Source organism: Ambystoma mexicanum, chromosome 4p (genome assembly GCF_040938575.1).
Source record: "Ambystoma mexicanum isolate Mex_15411 chromosome 4p, UKY_AmexF1_1, whole genome shotgun sequence".
In the NCBI taxonomy this organism is placed as follows: domain Eukaryota; kingdom Metazoa; phylum Chordata; class Amphibia; order Caudata; family Ambystomatidae; genus Ambystoma; species Ambystoma mexicanum.
The window spans coordinates 1269362400-1269380123 of record NC_090927.1 but is presented as its reverse complement, the minus strand read 5'-3'; the positions used below and the strand labels follow the sequence as shown (position 1 = coordinate 1269380123).

Below are 17724 nucleotides of genomic sequence, written 5' to 3'. Positions count from 1 at the left end.
TTGCTTTTGATGACTCTACACCGGAACGAGATTTAATTTTTTATTACCTGAACATTAATTTTGGCAATGTAACTGAAGTACTATCTTTCTGTGTACTTGTCATTTTTTTGTAGTTATGGAGAATGCAGATTGTCGGCATTTCTAGACTATCACTAGATTCACCCATGTTCAACGCTGTATTTCTTTACAATGTCATGTATGACCACATCGATTTGTGTTTCAGTTTCCACGTTCTTTTTGTCTTTTTTGAAATTGTTTGCTGTGTGTAGTAATCGTTAGTTTAAATTGTATGCCGAATTAAGAAATCAATAGATAGGTTGGGTATTGATACGTATTTTCTGTTATGTTTTCCAAATAGTTACATGCTGCCATACTGTGATTGCCATGGATTCCAGATGCCCAGTGATGGATTTTTTCAACGGCAGATGCACGTACTCGTAAACGCCTGGATCACCGTGACTATTTTTTGGGACGATCGTGCAGGACCCACGTGTCCCTATGCTGCACTGGCACTTAGGAGTAACATAACATCTTTTATGGTGGTCTAGGCCCAACTTCATGCCGACGGCCTGGAATTCACTGTGCGACCGAAGCGGTTCCTTTACCGAAAACGAATACTTTGTGTGTTAGTCTTAGCAGTGCACAATGGTGGCGCGAGTTATGGTTGCTTAGCTTACCATAACTGGTGAATTTCAAGGGTTTTTCGGTCTTACTTGGAACCATAGTGTCCCGTTAACAAAGTTTTTTTTGTGAATTTCATAGGTTTTTAGTAGTGCAACTTAACCATAATGTCCCTTTAACAAAGTTTTTTTTTACTGAATACATATATATACAGAGTGTAAACAGGTAAGTTACAATAACATAGTAAATCAGTGTTACAATACATTTTAGTGGAAAGTACAGCTATGTCCTAAGTATGAATAATACAACAATCAGTCCTAAGGATCAGTGTATTTGAGTGGTTTAATGTAATTACGTCTAAAGTTCAGGTAAGGTTGATCTTCTCTAAGGGGGTGTAGCAGGGAGTATGTCTGATTTCACGGGAAAGCTACTGCCACCAGCCTTGGTAAGTCTGAATATAGGTACAGTAAGGCAATTGGCGTTGCTGGCTCTCATACGTCTCATGGATGTTCTTCTCTTCTGTATAGTCTATCTACGAGATAGCTAGGGGCAGCATTGTTTAGTGCTTTGTGGGTGAGGGATGCCGGTTTTAGAAGGATTTTATTATGAGTCGAGAGCCAGTTATTTTGGTGTCTGGTCGCAGAGATGTGTACTCTTTTGTTCACACATAGAGCGGCTCTTAGTGCATTATTTTGGAGGATTTGTATCCTCTGGATAATGCCTTTGTTGGCGCCAATGTAAAGACCATTACACTAATCTAGCCTAGAGAGTATTAGAGCTCTGGATAAGATCATGCAGCTATCATTTGATAGGAAGGCTTTGCTGGTCCTGATGAGCTTGCATGTGTAAGCAGTGGCAGAGGCCATTGATTTCACTTGTTTATCAAAAGAAAGGGTGGAATCAAAATAGAAACCAAGGGTTTTTATTTCCTTGGCTACCATAATGAGGTTCCCGTCAATGAAGAATGATGAGTATTCCTGGCCTAATTTCTTAATGTTGGGATGGGTGCGAAGGATGATAAGCTCTGTCTTGTCATCATTCAGGCATAGACCGTGAGTGGCCATCCATGCCTGGATGATGAGATCCACTCTATTCACCAGTGCCAAATCCTTGTTGTAATCCCCAGAAAGTGGGAGGAGAATCTGAGTATCATCTGCATAGTTAGTGTAGGTGATAACCAGAAGGTCCAGATTGTCGAACAGGGGCTTGGTGAATATATTGTATAATGTAGGGGAGACACAAGAGCCCTGGAGGATGCTGCACGTGATGGGGCAGGGTCAGCCGCTGCCTAGGGGGAGAAGACCCTCATAGTTCTATCACTCAAGAATGATTCTATCCATATGATAGCCTCTGTAGAAAAGTGGGCTGCTGAGTCCAGGTAGCCGCATAAGATCTTGTGATCCACCAGGTCAAAGGTGGCTGAGAGGTCTAGCAGTAGGAGGAGGGCTGTTTTACCTTTGTCTCTTAACTCATCGACCTGAGTTTTTAGGTTGATGAGAGCGGTTTCAGTTCCATGTAAGGGGCGGAATCCAGATTGTCTTGCTCCCAGAATCTTATGGAGTGCCAGATATTTTTGGAACTCGGTGTAGGCAACCTTGTCAATTATTTTGAGCAGGAATGGTACCGCCGTGATGGGACATTAATTAGTGGGATTAAGAGGGTCTATGGTTTGTTTCTTTAGCAGTGGGTGTACCCAGGATTGCTTCAGGTTGGTGGGAATGGTGACGGATGAAAAGGAGGCATTAATCAATTTAGAGATAAAAGGGGCAAGATCTCTTGCGGCATCTTTTATAATCTGAGCTGGGCACAGATCACCTTGGCAGTTGGAAGGCTAAGTGAAAGAATAACTTTTTCTACCTTGATTATAGGTGTTTTAGTAAAATGGAACCTGGCGGATCGGTCAGGTGGTATTTCACTAGTGGGGGGGTTAAGGTTATTTGATTGAGTTATTATTTTGACGTGACGTGCATTTCTACTTAAATAATGTAACCAGCACCAACTGGGTTCCTACGTAATTGGTCTCAATTAAACATTAGCTCCACTCAGAAATGGGATTAAAGAACGATCTGAAGGCTATAACACAGTACATGTGCACGGGGGTTAATGAATGAAGAAGATCAGTGCAACCCGTTTTTAAAAGATATACTTTGTCTGGCAACATCAACCCGGCAAATCAGAGGTAGAGGCATGTGCATCTTAGTTCTATGCAGCTTGGCATGCTACAGTACTGGAATTGCCAGAGAGTTTAAGAACGAGAGATAATTATGTTGAGAGAGATGCTTTTTGGCAAATAGTTGATAGGTTGATTTTGCAAAATATGTTACTAGCAGATTAAGGAATTTATAGCTATCAAAGCAATTCCAGGATTTGAGAAATAGACTGATTGAATGCAACTTGGCTGTCTACATATACCCCTTTTCAAGGTGGCTTGTAAATCTTCTTGGCACATGCCTATCAAGCTACATGGAAAATGGGGAGCTGATCAATTATTATCTACTTGCGACTTATGCTAAGCTGCAACAGCATTCAACATTTATTTAGTATTTTTGCATTTAGACTAAATATAAAAACTAAGTTCAGGTGACTGAAGCCGGTGATGAAACGTCATGGCATGGTTGATTTGAGGGCTGCTTATAGATGTTGCAGATTTACAGAGATTCCTCGCCTGCATTCCATGCAATCTCTATGGGATTCATGATCACATACACAGAAACGTAATTCCTGCTTGTGTTTGAAATGTTGTTATTTAATTGTTAATAGGTTTTTTATGTATTCCTTATTTGTTTTGAGGTTTAATAAATAATAAGGGACTTTCAGATGATATGGAGAACTTATGGTCCTATTAAGATCAAGTATTAATTGTAAACATCTACGGACCGAAAACATAGTCTTCACTTTTTTGCATAATGAGCGAAAACGGCTTGATGAATGATGTAATCAGAATATCTAAATAGGAATATATATAGCCTTGCATACCTTTAGTAATTATCAAACTGAATATAACATATGACAGTTTAGAATTATGTTTCTGAGATTTAAATGGCATTGGCTTAACATGTATTTTGATCTGACAATATTTTGGCATGCTAACACTTTGCCACTTGTTTTCCCAGCAAGCTGTATTTGACATGGACCTAAGATGCAATAATATTATTAGCTGTCAACTAACTAAAAGCTGAATGCATATATATGATCATATTTTTGGTATTTCTATGTGAGAAGTCATTTTTATTGAACTTTTGTGAACTGTTATGTTCGTCATACCGAAATAGGTGTATATGGTTTAGCGTTCTGTAGTCTAGCACCATTCTACTACCATATCTTCTGTTTTATCAATTACAGTTTGAAATATTTATTCTATGATTACAGTTTTTAAAATATCCTATGATTTGGAAGATTACATTTATGGAAATATCTATTTTTGTATAGATTTGTGTATGCAATTTGGTAATCAAATGAATTTTACTGCAACTAAATATTTGTTGGGATCCCCTGCAGTTGAAAACTCTCAGCACCGTGAATTATTTGCAGCATCACCTGTTTGGTTGCAAAAAGAATGTAATCAATTTGTATTGCCTTTTAAAGTCATCCTGCCGCATCAGTTTATCTGGATAGGTTCTGCTAATTCAGCCATTAAATTGCCATATTTTCCAAAACAATTTTCTCCATGTTAAACCCAGGTTAGTCCCTGGGAATTTGATTTGATAAAAAATGTAACTAGGACTGGAAAGTACAGTATGTAGATATGTATTTAAAGAGAAATTATATGAGAATCTGCATAAGATTTTTAGAACTAGATTGCCTAATTAGCTTGATAACCTCATCTCACCCAATACAAATCTCTTGTTTGTATCTCATCAGTTATTTAAATCAATCAGGGATCCCAAAGTACATTTTGAATCAACACATCAGGTAAAGGAAAGTGAAACACCTTTTTCTAACTTCACCTTTCAAGGTTAGCAAATCCGTTTTTCCACACCTTCACAAACTGTGTAAGGAAGACTTTACCTACCTAGATATAGACTTTCTGTTACTTCAAAGTCCAATGCTGTGCATACTTTGCCACATTCTGCCAAATTGTTGGTCTGGAGTACTTAAAGTGACTTACTTTTATAATAAAGGTAGGTGTTGAAAGGGTTGTTCCTGTCACGCTATCCCCCTCCTATGTGTGCAGGTCCCCACAACCCCCCTCTGTCCCAACACCCTCTGATGGTTTATGTTTTGTCAGTGCATTGGACTGATAGCAGCTTGTGCTAATACAGAGTGTTTTGTGTGATGCCCGCTGAGGGAGGAGTAGGTGGGTAGATGGGAATCTAGACCTATACAAATACCAGAAAGACTATTAATTGATGTTGGACTAATGCCTGTATTCAGGGGAATGTCGAACGGATTAGATGTACATGCTGGGCAAGACTAGTAGTGTTGTTTGTGGATGAAGTTGGGGAAGTAGAAGGCATGGCAGAAAACTGAATGTAATGCATCACTTGATCTACCCATGAATCTGCTTTAATATGTCTATCTATGCACAGAGTGGGACAAAAGTGTACACTGAATTCTTCATTGCCTCCTTGCAAATGAAGATTATTTAGGAAGACTAGTTTTGCTTTTGTTTTGGGGTAAGCCCTTGGAGTTGCCATGTGTGTCTTTTATAAAAGTTTGTTATCCTCCTGATGTACAAACAATCCACAATCCAGTTAGCACTCCTGGATTTATTTACTGGGCTACTTCTTGATCTGTGGCTAATAAACAAAGAACTGACCAGTCTTACATATTTATTTTGTGCTCGCCATGCCAAACATTACTGTTCAATGCATGCCCAATGTATGTCAGGACATGTCTGCCTAAAACCTCAGTCTTTGGAAGACAGTAAGCAGTTCAATGCACTGGTTCACATGAAATTTAGATATACATATAGGTGAACATCTTGGGTGTATTCTGTAATTCATTTCTTTAATTGCAACAAATGGCTTCTCTAATGATAGGGCTTGTGATTTGCTTACTCCTGTCATGGTTGTGATAGCAACTTAGAAACCTGCCTTGTATGTGGGTTGTTTTGGAAACAGTAATGTATAGGTTCAAATGGAGGAAGCATCTGTCTGTACAAGGTGATTGTTAAATCCCAGCTGGAAATCAGTTGAATAATTGACTGGTGTATACATTTCACTCCTTCCTTGAACACCTGACTGCCTTACACTGTCCACCATGAAACTATGAAACGTTGGGCCTGATTCATGGAAGTGTTTTATAATTGCCCAATCCCATAGGAAAACGTTCCATGAATCAGGCCCTTTATATTGAGATGTACTGTATGCAGAAATGTTTGCAAAGTTTACTTTTAGGAAACAGAACATATAACCAGAGTCTAGTAAGTACATCAGGTACATGCCAGGATACGTAGATATGCAAGCTACAGGATTGCGTTTATGTGTTGCACACCAAATAACACACCTTTTTAATTTGTTAGGGTATCACATTCAAGTGTTTGATTTGTGTGACTTCCTGAGAATATCCATGCACTGTAGAGGGAGATTTAACTGTCTAAACTCTATGACCTCAGAAACATTTCTTCCAAGTTAATGATTTCGATGGGTTAACTACTGGTGCTGCTGTGTTGCCAAAGGCAACATTATGGGTGGACTTATGGGCAGTTCTAGTATCCTGCATAGTAGGTGAGGATATTACACCTGTATTGCCCACATTGGCCAGATTAGGATTATCATCATGCTTTCGTATTACAGTCTGTGGACTATCTTGTGTATAGGAAGTGTCAGCTAAAGATTAAGAAAATATCCCTGACCATGTCCTGGAACATTGTCCATGGACCCTTCTCTATGTACCTGTATATCTGGGTGATGTGATTATAGCAATGGGTTCTTGTGGATATACTAGTCACACATCTGTTCTACAATATTGAATAGTGTCACAGAATGCCTGCATTCCCTTGTTGGCTTAGAACAAACATTGTGGATGAGAACACAATCAGGAAGCTTAATTACTCTTTTTGCACTGCCTTCAGTTTTAAAAAGTTGGTATGCAGATGTGCTTTCACTGACATCCATCTTCCCTGAGTAGCAATGTTGTCCAGGTGTGTTTCCCACCCTTGGATGGAAGGATCTGTAGTAATAGTCCATTGCACAGGCAGACCCACAAATGGCCATCCCTTTAAGATATGTGTGGTCTTCCATCATTGCAGTTTTAAGATGTGATGAGGTAACACACTAAATCTTCCCAGTCCCATGTTGCTTGTGACAACTGACAAGTGAGCCATTCCTGGAACAGTCTCATGTGAACTCTTTCATTTGGCACCAGGTAAACACAGGATACCATCAGGACCCTTGGTATTGTCATAGTTAGCAATGGCTAAGAAGAGGGAACACATACTTGGAAATCCTGGGCTTGTTGTCCTGAAGGATAGGCTAGAGCTTATGTTGTGTTTAATTCTAACCCTATAAATAACTTTATTTGAGGCATTTTTAGACTTGATTTTTCTAACATGATGGAGAACCTTAAATGATGAAGCGTGAGTTCATATTTTATGTGTTTTTTTAAACATTGTTATGCACTTTTTCCCATTATCAGCCAGTCGTCTAGCTAACACGCTGATATATTGAGAATCAGTTTTGACGAATATTGGATATGTTTTTGGGGCAACAAGGCATCAATAACTGTTTGGAGCAGCTGAATACTACACTATTGAAAACCTTTTGTAGTGGCTAATTCCAATGAAGAAAGAATTAACTATAAGAAAAACAATGAAAAGCCAAATAACGTGTGATAGTGGAAGCTCTGCATCTAAAATCCTAATGATAGTTCATTAATTTTCTTTACATTAAATCAGTTCAAGACATTCGGTAAGGAAGAATTGTACATAATGAACATTGCCAAGTTGTCAAAAATGTGATAACAGCTGGTTTTTGGAGCCCCTAATCAATTTGTTTGGCCACCCGCTTACTCTGATTAATCTGATTAATCTGTTTTACCACTTAATGAATTTGTATGCAGTAACCATATAATCAATTTGCTTCGCCATGGCCAATTTCTATCTAGCTTGACCACTTGATTTATTTGACTCATTAGCTGATGAAAGTGTTTGTAGTCTTACGTATGTTACACCAAGTTTGATCATTACTGTGCCTTCCAAAATATGTAGATAGAACTACAGATATATGAAGTAATGGCCAAACTTGATGTTTCAATGATGTACTTTCCATGTTGCTTATTGCAAAAATAATATAATATAAAATAATATAATTTAGGATTGTGTTTCCTTGTGTCGTAATCTTGTATTTACATTGTGATTATTCTATGATGTTCACTGTGGAAACTGTGTAGTATTTAAGAGATAGGTTTGTTGGAATGTTTTTATCATGTTCAAGATAATAAATGAATCTGATAGAATGGGAAATTGTAAAAATGTAATTCAATGTACTTATGAAATTCGAGTTCTTGTGGCTTTTTTCCATTTGTTGAAGTTTATGATTAAGTTCTCCATTTGATTACCTACTCATTGGGTGTTATCAGAGAGGAGTAGATTGGGTCTCTTGGCCAACTGTTTGCCCTTTGGTGACAGACCTTTCAGTACCAGTTTTACGAGTCAAACCTTTAGGTGCCCATTTGGTGCCCTATCTTGGAGCATGTTTTCCAATGCCATATATTTTTGGCTCTTCTTTGAAGTCGATATTTGTTCTATAATCTTTTTATACTCAATACAGTTTTCTACAACTAAATGCAGTCAGTTGAAACCTCAAAAATGCAAGGTCCACACATCCCTTTCCATTTACTCTAAATTTGTTCTACTAATTTCAATGGCTGCAGCAGCTATCCAGGCATTTGCCAAATGGGATGTTATATAAGCAGCTGTTCAGAAGTATACAGAATTGACTCCTGCCATTGATCAAGTGCTGGGAAGTGGTCCTTCATTTCCAAGGAAAGGAAGTCTCCATTTCCGGTGGTGTGTCAGCAACGGGGGCAGTTGCTTAAATACAACTGTTTGTACATTTCTTCTTTACAGAAGGCTGAGCATCCTAGCCAGGTGACACTTAAAGTACACCATATTCATTTAGTTATCCCACATTTTCAACACTCAATCTTTTACAAATCAAGCAGAAAACATGTCAGATATTCAAGTGTGAGAACACACTCACCTAGGGGCAACACAGCAGATGCTATGTTGACTCTTCCTATATGCTCAAACGTGTTAAGTCTAAATTGTAGAAGTTTCTTTTAGAACCTTACAATCCTCACATAATATTTCACCTTATTGCTTTTGTGTCCTCTGCTTTTCAAAGGTTGTCCCCTGCGCTGTATGTCTCCCAACATCATTCTTTGACTTTAAATATTCTAACCAAGCTGTCACTTCAATCACACCCTTCCTTTTATAGGCCACATGTTAGCTGGCACATTTTCTCCATTGGATATTCTTGTCTCCTTTACATATTTTTTTAAAATTTATCTGATTTTCACATGTTTAAATACGCTGCTCTTGTACCTTTTCAACAGACATTAAATTGTATATTGCATGAAAAGCCGGGTCAAGAACGAAAGTGCTAAATACAATAAAATAAAATCATATTTATCGAGTCAGGCACTAGCAACCAGAGCAATTCAGAAACATATTAAGTGCACACTTCAGTGACACGTATATTCACACAATAGGACACATTCTTCCACCAGAGTTTGTTATTCCCAAATGTACATGGATAGCCTCAAACACCAATGTGAGATGCAGATCACACAGAGATTCTTTGTTTTATGAAAGTATGCATGATATTGTTTCTCACCGGAGCCAAGAATTTCAGCGTATTCTCTGTAGCAGTGAGCAATCCTGTTTTTGAATAGAGGAGAATATTTCCCTTTAAAGTAGGTCAATAGTCATGTGTTCTTCCGGATACAAAACTAGTGGTCCTTTTAATTCCAGTACTTTTTTATGTGTAGACTTTTTTTTCACTTCATACCCCATCATCCCCAATCGTCATTACTGCACACAGTCAAATCAGCAAAGAACACGCAAAAGCATACACGATTAATAAAATGACCTGCGGAACCCCAACTGAACATGAGTTTTTAAAAAATATATATGTAGGTGAAAAACATAATATATTTTAACCCTGCCAAATGTATGAAATGGCACAGTCCACAAGTAATTTGCCAAACCATTTTTAAAAATAATGGATGACTAATCATGACTACCTGATGCTGGAAAATACTTAAAAGATATAGGGCCTAATTCACAGACACGTTTTACAATGGCAAAGCCCCACTGGAAAACGTTCTGTGAATCAGGGTCTAAATGTCTTTGCATTTTCATATGATACGCGACTTTGAACAATGTCATCATTTGTGCCACTTCATCCTATCATTTAGCCCAATAATATGTGTTTTGCCCAGATGTTCTCTTTCAAGGCGCATCTGGTCTGCTACTGCTTAGTTTTTATGTCTTAGCTTCTGAAATTATCAACCACTTAATGCCTTTTTCACAGTGGCCATTCTCCATGAAGTGTGAAACCAAAGGTACTGACACAGATGTTATGCTTATTATTACATAAGGAAGAGTTAGGTCACTCTACTTTCAGTTAGACACTTCAGATGAATAAAAGATATAGCATACAGGGGACATCATTGTGGGAAATTGGTGAATCTTGTGTTTTTCATTCACGAAATTGAAGTATGAAAAGGAGTTTATACCACAACAAACTCAGTGTTACCCAGTGTATTTCACATGTGATTTGGTCAAATGCGAACTCGCTGACAGGCAGTAGATAAAGAAATGGAGGGTGTGTTATAGAATGTTCAATGGTTTTTACTGCCTACTGTAAACAGATCCAGCTTAAATTTTAAAAGGTTCATGTGGTCATTTTAACAACCTCCATGTAGGTATGTTGATAATGATGCAGTGCTAAAGAGGTGCATGCTATGTGTTATTTTTTCAATCAGACGTAACTTAGAATTGGTTTAAAATAGATTTATTTTTTGAACAAAGGCAAGCTTTTTTGCTCTGAAAGGAGATCGTATTAGAAAGTAGAAAAAATATGTTGGTCTACTGGTAGGGATACAATTGTTTCCTTTTTTGAAAGGTCTTCTCTTGAGGCAGACTTTCATCCTAGCATGAATGGAAGGTGAACATGTTTACTTGTGCTGCGCCCAATCTGAGAAGGGTCTACTTGCCGCTGTCTGTAGGCATATCATGTAATAGAGGTGAGTAGCATGTTACTTATGAATGAAGGGGTAATATTCCTGGAGTGTTAGTGTGGAACTTATCCTCAAGAACCCTTCGCACACGCACACAGGTGGAAGCACAACTGATTGAATTCAAGTGTAGGAAAAACTAATGTGAGGCGTCAGAACTTTGGTCCAAGTTGAGAGACTTAGTTCAGTTACTTATACAATGGTTGTGTATAAACAATTGATGAAACTGCCAATGTCCAATGCATATTCTTTTCATTTCATAATCAAAAGGACTCATTTTGTGTTTTGAATGTTGGGTGCATCAGAGATTGAAAAGAGTTTGCCTTCATTCATTAAGGAAAACACATTCCATACATACATACATTACATAAGGAAATACACATTCCAAAGAGGCTGCATAATGACATGATGAGGGCAGCTCACAGGTTCAGGTAAAATCTTAGGTGAATTACTTACATGCTCAGAGACAGACTTCAGGAGCCCCCCCCCTCCCCTGCCCCCAACAGGTTCAAAGAACAGTTCCAGAGAACAAATTCCAGTGTATAGATCACAGCTCACAAGCTCATGGAAATGCTGCAGGTTCTCATCCAAAGGATCATGGCAAACTCCAAGGGATGGGTCACAGGCTTCTGGGGACAGCACATAGGCTCAGGGAAACCTATACGGAAAAGCTCACAGGCTCAGTCAAAATCTCCAAGGGACAGCAATCAATCCCAGAGAGCAAATATAGATGTCATTTACAGGTGGGCCCTGGGAATAGGGCGTGCAGAGGGCAGAGCTATTACTTGAGTGATAGGAAATGGATCAAGACAAAGGAAGGATTGGAGTGCAGATCAGCTCAAGCTCTGAAAAGACTAATGGATGAGGCTGCAACATGAGCCACTACAAGAAGCTGGCTAAAAGCCATCTTAGAGGTAATGGAAATGTCTTGGGTTAATCAGATGTCATGATCTGTGTCCAGACGGCGACACCAGCTCACCCAACAACACACAAGATGATAACCCATAACACACCAGATTCTAGAAGACTGCACATTTTCACAACATTCTACTCCTACATTCACTTCTACTTTCTCCATACCTTGCTGCAATATATTTAGCAGAAATGGAAGTTAAATTGCCTTCTCTTAATAGCTTAAAAACCAAAAGCCACAGTCCGAGCAGCCATTTCGACATCGCCCATTAAACATCTCTTCATCTCTCACATTCTCTCTCCATCTTTCTTTCTCCCTGCTTCTCTCTCTTTGTCTCTCTCTCCCTCTCCTTCTTTCTATCTAGCCCACCATTTTACTCTCTCTCTTTACTTCACAGTTGCTTCCTCTCACACACCCACAAATATGTAACTGTTCTCTATAGAGTGCTTACTCTTCCATCATGGTTAAAAGTGGCAGAATACTAATGCAAAATGGTCTTAAGAGTATGCCTTTCATTGCATTAATCCCACCCGGGCAAAATAAAGTATCTTTGCAAGCATGCAGGATAAGAACACATCCTGGAAGCTTATTTTGAATGCTACTTACCATCAGAGTCTAGCTGGTCAGGGTTGTATACAAGCCTGCAGTTATCCCTATCATCAGGAACGCCATCATTGTCGTCATCAGAATCACATGCATCACCTCTACCGTCCTTATCGTGGTCGGCTTGATTTCCATTGGGAACATATGGACAGTTGTCTAAATTGTTCTGGTGACCATCATCATCTATGTCCTCATTGTTGTCACACTGGTCTCCAACAAGGTCATTATCCACATCGGTCTGGAGAAAAGGAAAAGGAATCGCTGTAAGGAGCTGTTTCTTCAGAGAGAACACGTAATGAAAAATACATATTTGATTGGTCATCTGTAAAGCATGTCAGGTGCTACCCAATATGTTTGACAAAGTTATGGGGGAAAGTATCATGAAAGAGTCACCACAGTCTCGTTCATACTAATATCATATAAGATAGTGGATATATTTTTGGCAGGCAAAGACTGCATTAGCATTTCTAAACCTGCAATAGCAAATTCAGGGAACATATACGTCCATGCTGGTGTTTATTTATATGTCAGTTTAATTTAGAGCATGTGTTAAGTCGGAAGGTACACTCTGGTTAAAAATGGTACCACTGTAGCTAATGTGCAACAGTCGCAGGAGAACAAATACAACATCAAGCTGGAAAATGTTTTTCCGAACAGTTAATTAATTCATGTTTGCTCTATTACAACAGTACTTTCTAAGGATGTGCCTCTGATAATTGTGTTGAGTTACAATTACTGCATCTGCACACCATACTTTCAGTATCAATGGAAATAGCCATAGCGAGCATGGCAAGGTAGATACCCTCTCCCACCGAAATTGGGTTTCAAGGCATTGTGCAGAGAGCAAATCCATTTAATCTGAAAAACACTTAAAAATGTAATTGGAACCTGCATACCAAAACTACCCATTTCAGATGGAGGAATACGTTGCTATACACTGGGGCTATGTGTTGCCTGAAACCAAGATGCAACCAACTGTCGTGAAAAATACTCACACATTCAAACGTAATATGAAGACTTGTCGCATGCAAATGTCTAACCAACAGTCTATTCTCCACTCCTTGTTGTATCTCCACAGGAGTTTGACACCCTCATAATCACAGGCTGTCACATGGGAGTATAGAGACAGGAAGCAGTGAGGGGGCATACTTTTTAAGATGTCCTTTTTTAAATGGAAATCCTGGTCTACCACTGTCTAAACCAAAAAGACTCCCAACCTCTTTTCCAGCAAACCCACTACAGTGAACTGTCTACCTGCCATAATCAGTAACTTTCACTGAATAACAGTGAGTTCCAGCAGCTTTAAACCATTTTTAATAACACATGTAATTTCCCATCTAAAAGGAATTAATTTTATAAACTGCATAAAGATGTCACAAAGCATGCAGATGCTCACATATCACTGGAAATCTGCATATATTTGAACCCACTTATTTGTAAGAAGTAACGTTTTCATCTCGTGCCTCCCAAAATACTGTGCATGAAATGTAACTGCTGAATATGAAAATTCTAATGGCTTGGACAGTCACTAATGTGGCCAAACTGCTACCTACGTATTTCACCTATATCTAACGCACACTCTTGTTTCTAAAACATTGTGCTGAATCACAGCTTCCAAATCATGTTCAGTAAGGCCTGTTATTAGTAGTGACTGACCTTTTGCATTCCTATTCATATTATAAATATAGGACTCCATTACCAAAATGTAATTTAATGTGAGTCTAAAAGCTAGGACTGGTTTATTACTTCAGACCTGGTGCTTTGCAACTTAAGTGCTCAGCAACCTACCCTAAAGGTTGTACAATTTTTTGACTTTAACACACTCAATAACTGCCTCTGTCAAAGTTACCGCCTTTTAGTCATTGTCTGATACATGCAAGTACATATGTACTCTGCATAATGTGCATACAATTTGTAAATCCACAAATATTTGTTATAATCTATCTAGTAAGGATCTACTTTCAAAAATATGTGTGTGTTAGTCCTTTACAGAGGCTAACGTTTCACCAATGGAAAGTGAAGAAAAAGCCTTTTTTATTTTATGTAATGGAGGAAACTGGGCTGCTGAGGACTGGGCTGGATGGAGCTGGATGGGGCATTGGTGTTTTAGTCACTCCTATACTTTCTGCTGTTCCTTTTGAGATGCATCTTCCAGTGTGATCATTGTCTGCAGAAAATCTCATGTACAGCAGCAGCGGAGCACCAAACTAATCTGCTCTCCTTCAGGTCATGGTGCATGGTGGGTCTTCAATAAAAGAATACAGGCCCTATTCATCAGGCTGCAGCCTGGCTATGCGCCTTTGAGCTTATGAGGTTGTCCTCTTTAAACTGCAATGAGGGGAGTCCAGATTTTGAGGGCTGCAGGAAGGGAGAACAGGGTGTGTGCAAGATTTCTTCACTGTGTTCTGGGGCAGTAGAAGAGTCAAAAATGCCCTGAGAATGATGACAAAAGTTGAGATGTGTGATGAATTGACTTCTGCCCTGCAGCAGTACAATAATGAGTATAGGGTAAACCACCTCCACAACCCTCACATATCTACAGAACAAGAGTGAATCCAATCATAAAGATAAAATAGGCACAGTTAAGAGATATACCTCCTTCGTCGTTTGTCTTTATGTGGGCCGAAGGAAGATTATAATCTCAAGAGGGGTGTGAATGTGATCAAACGGCACCCAAACAGCAAACTATAACATTCCAAAGTGATAGGAATGTCCAATCATGGTTCTATAAAATTATAAATACTTGAATTAAACAAACCACTTGCAGTAAAAACAAAATAGAAAAACACTAGAAAAAAATATTTGTGGAAACAACAATAGAAAATGCACAGGTGGATAAATGAAGCACTCTGGTTAGAGAAACAGGATGAGAAAGACAATAAATAACCAGAATGGTTTAAAAATAGTCTGTGTTCTGGGATGTATGGTTACCAACCCAGTCTCTTGGGCCCAAAGCTGGACCAACGGGGCAGTTGTCAGTCAATAGTACATTTTGCGGGTCTTGGTGGTTGGACAGCAGTGAACCAGACTTCTAGGTGCTGTTTGTGCAGTTTGAAGAGGCTCGAATTCGGTGGCCAGATTGTTCTAGATGGGGAGCGGTGCCAAGCAGGGGTCAGACTGACGTTCTTTGCCATTTGAAGTGATGCTTGAAGAAGGGTTGATCTTGAGGGCCACAAGGGTAGGTTTGATGGTCGGTTCAACTGTAAACATGCTGGTGACTGGATGCTCAATTCCGTAGGCGTCAGCTCGATGTGGCACCCGAGGAAGTATGGATCATGAGGGCCACCAGGGTCAGTTAGATGGTTCGTTATCCGGCGAAGATGCGGGTGACTGGATCGCTGTTCGTTTAGGCCACCATGGATGGTTCAAATGGTGATGTAGATCGGAAGTAAACATGCTTGTGCTTTGAAAGCCAGTTTCAAGTTGGTGGAGGCAATGATGGACTTCAAGTTTGAGCCGTGGCAATGACACACTCACCTGGTGCAGTGCAGTGGTGAACTGGTTTGAGTATGCAAGATCATGGCTCGAACATCGATCAAGTGCCAAAGACAGGAGGTCAGAGAGGTAAAGATCGAAAAGGTGATAGTTGAATCTTGCTCCAGCTGGTCTGAGCTCCTCCTGTCTACACTAACTCTGCCCCTTCTCTTTTAAATAGCATCAGAGGCCCTTTTAGTATGCAGAGCCCTGGTGTGAGGCTAGTCCTTTTAAAATGGGTGTGTGCTTTGATTCCCTTTTTCCAGGTGAGCTCCTGCTTGAAGACTGGCTCACTGCAGAGATTTGTTACCCAACCTTACAAAGGATCAAAGGAGAGGCCCAGCCATCCATTCTCTTGCTCTACCGGTTGCCATGCCCAGGCAGTCTAACCATAATACATGTAACCTTTCCACAGCTGAGATGAGCTCACAGGGCTGACACAAATGTGATATCAATTTGATGTGCCTTTAATAAGTATGAGAGCTACTAGATGCCATACATTAAACTCAGGTATATCTTATATGTAAAGTTTACATCTACCACCAGGATAGTAACCAGGATGACTATCTTAAATGTAGGCCCTGCGCTGCAATGATTTGGCTATCACTGAAGTTGTCAGACCCTCTTCTGTGCCATTGGAGAGCAGGTGCTGCAGATTAGTATACTGATCCAGCAGGGTAGAAGTGTACACTATGCTTGTGGCATGGAGCTACCGGATGAGGGCGCTTGGTCAGCAGCCCACGCTTTCCAAGATAAAATGACGGCATCATTTGATTGTTAGTACAAATCAAAAATGCCATTGCTCCTACACCATTGGCTGATTGCAATCCTTCAAAAGAGGCCACAATATCCGCCCACCAAAGACAAGGAGGGAGCAGCGCATGTACTGAAAAGATGCCCAGTAAAATATATGGATTCTGATGTGGTCAGAACAACAGTCGACATTATTACTTCTACTACTAGAACAACTACTACTGCTTCTACAGCTAATAATAATAATATCCTGTTATCTCAGCGGTGGCAGGAAGAGGAGAAGAGGAGTACTAGACAGTGCTAGCAGGTGATAACATCAGAGTGGGAGTTGGGGGGAAAGGACATAGATAGACATGAACAGTCAGACTCCCAGAAAAGGGGGTCAAAGGCAAGTTCCACAGACAAAGTTCGGAGGGCAAAGCAAAGAGTCCTGTGATGCATATGAGAATTGGTGTGATACAACATGGGGAGACTGGGGACCATATTAGTATGGGAACTAAGCCAGCAAACAAAAAGGAGAGGTAGGATAGCTAACATTTAGAAACAAAGAGTAGCTAAGGGAACACTTTGGCATAAGTAAAAAAGAATGTGCCTACAGCATGGGGATCTAGGGGAATGTAACTCAAATTTGTGTTTCCATATGGGATTTGGCCACGATGTTTCAGAACATTGTAAACCTGCAAAAGGTCATAGTAGAAAGGGCAGACAGAAGGAGAGGACTTGTAGGGTGACAAGGAGTAAGACTGGGAACCAAGCCCTTGGAAAGAAGAATTATTATTGACCTAATATACATAGGGACATAGCATCAAGAAAGCAGAGCAGGTACTGAAAACATTCAAAATAAGACAAGGAGGACAAGTTGGGGACAATGGATTTCACAGGGAGAAACTGGAATTGCTGCTTGATAGCCCAGACATAGCGTGTTGGCCAAATGATAATCAAAGGGGGATCTATGCCGAACCTTTGGTGGAAGTAGAGGGAAAGGCAATAACAAGCACCAAATGCCCAGAATGCAAACATGTATAGATATATATAGAGGTTCCCTGTGTTGCCAAGGGCAGTCCAGCACCGAAATGCTAGGCAATTTTCCTCTGAACAAGAATACCAACAGCAACCCCAGACATGTGTTTTGGCCTAGTTGGGCGTCATCAGTGAGGTGGAGCTGTGCCTCTCTA

At 39.7% G+C, this 17724-nt stretch overlaps 1 protein-coding gene across 2 annotated transcripts in view; it reads right to left on the bottom strand.

The window, feature by feature from the left end:
• The window catches only part of THBS2 (thrombospondin 2), a 389899-nt gene that overhangs the window by 117708 nt on the left and 254467 nt on the right, over positions 1-17724 (bottom strand). For both annotated transcript variants that reach the window (XM_069606958.1, XM_069606957.1), the window contains exon 17: positions 12326-12560. In XM_069606958.1, the coding sequence (XP_069463059.1) occupies positions 12326-12560 (235 nt within the window). The remainder of the gene's footprint in view (positions 1-12325; positions 12561-17724) is intronic.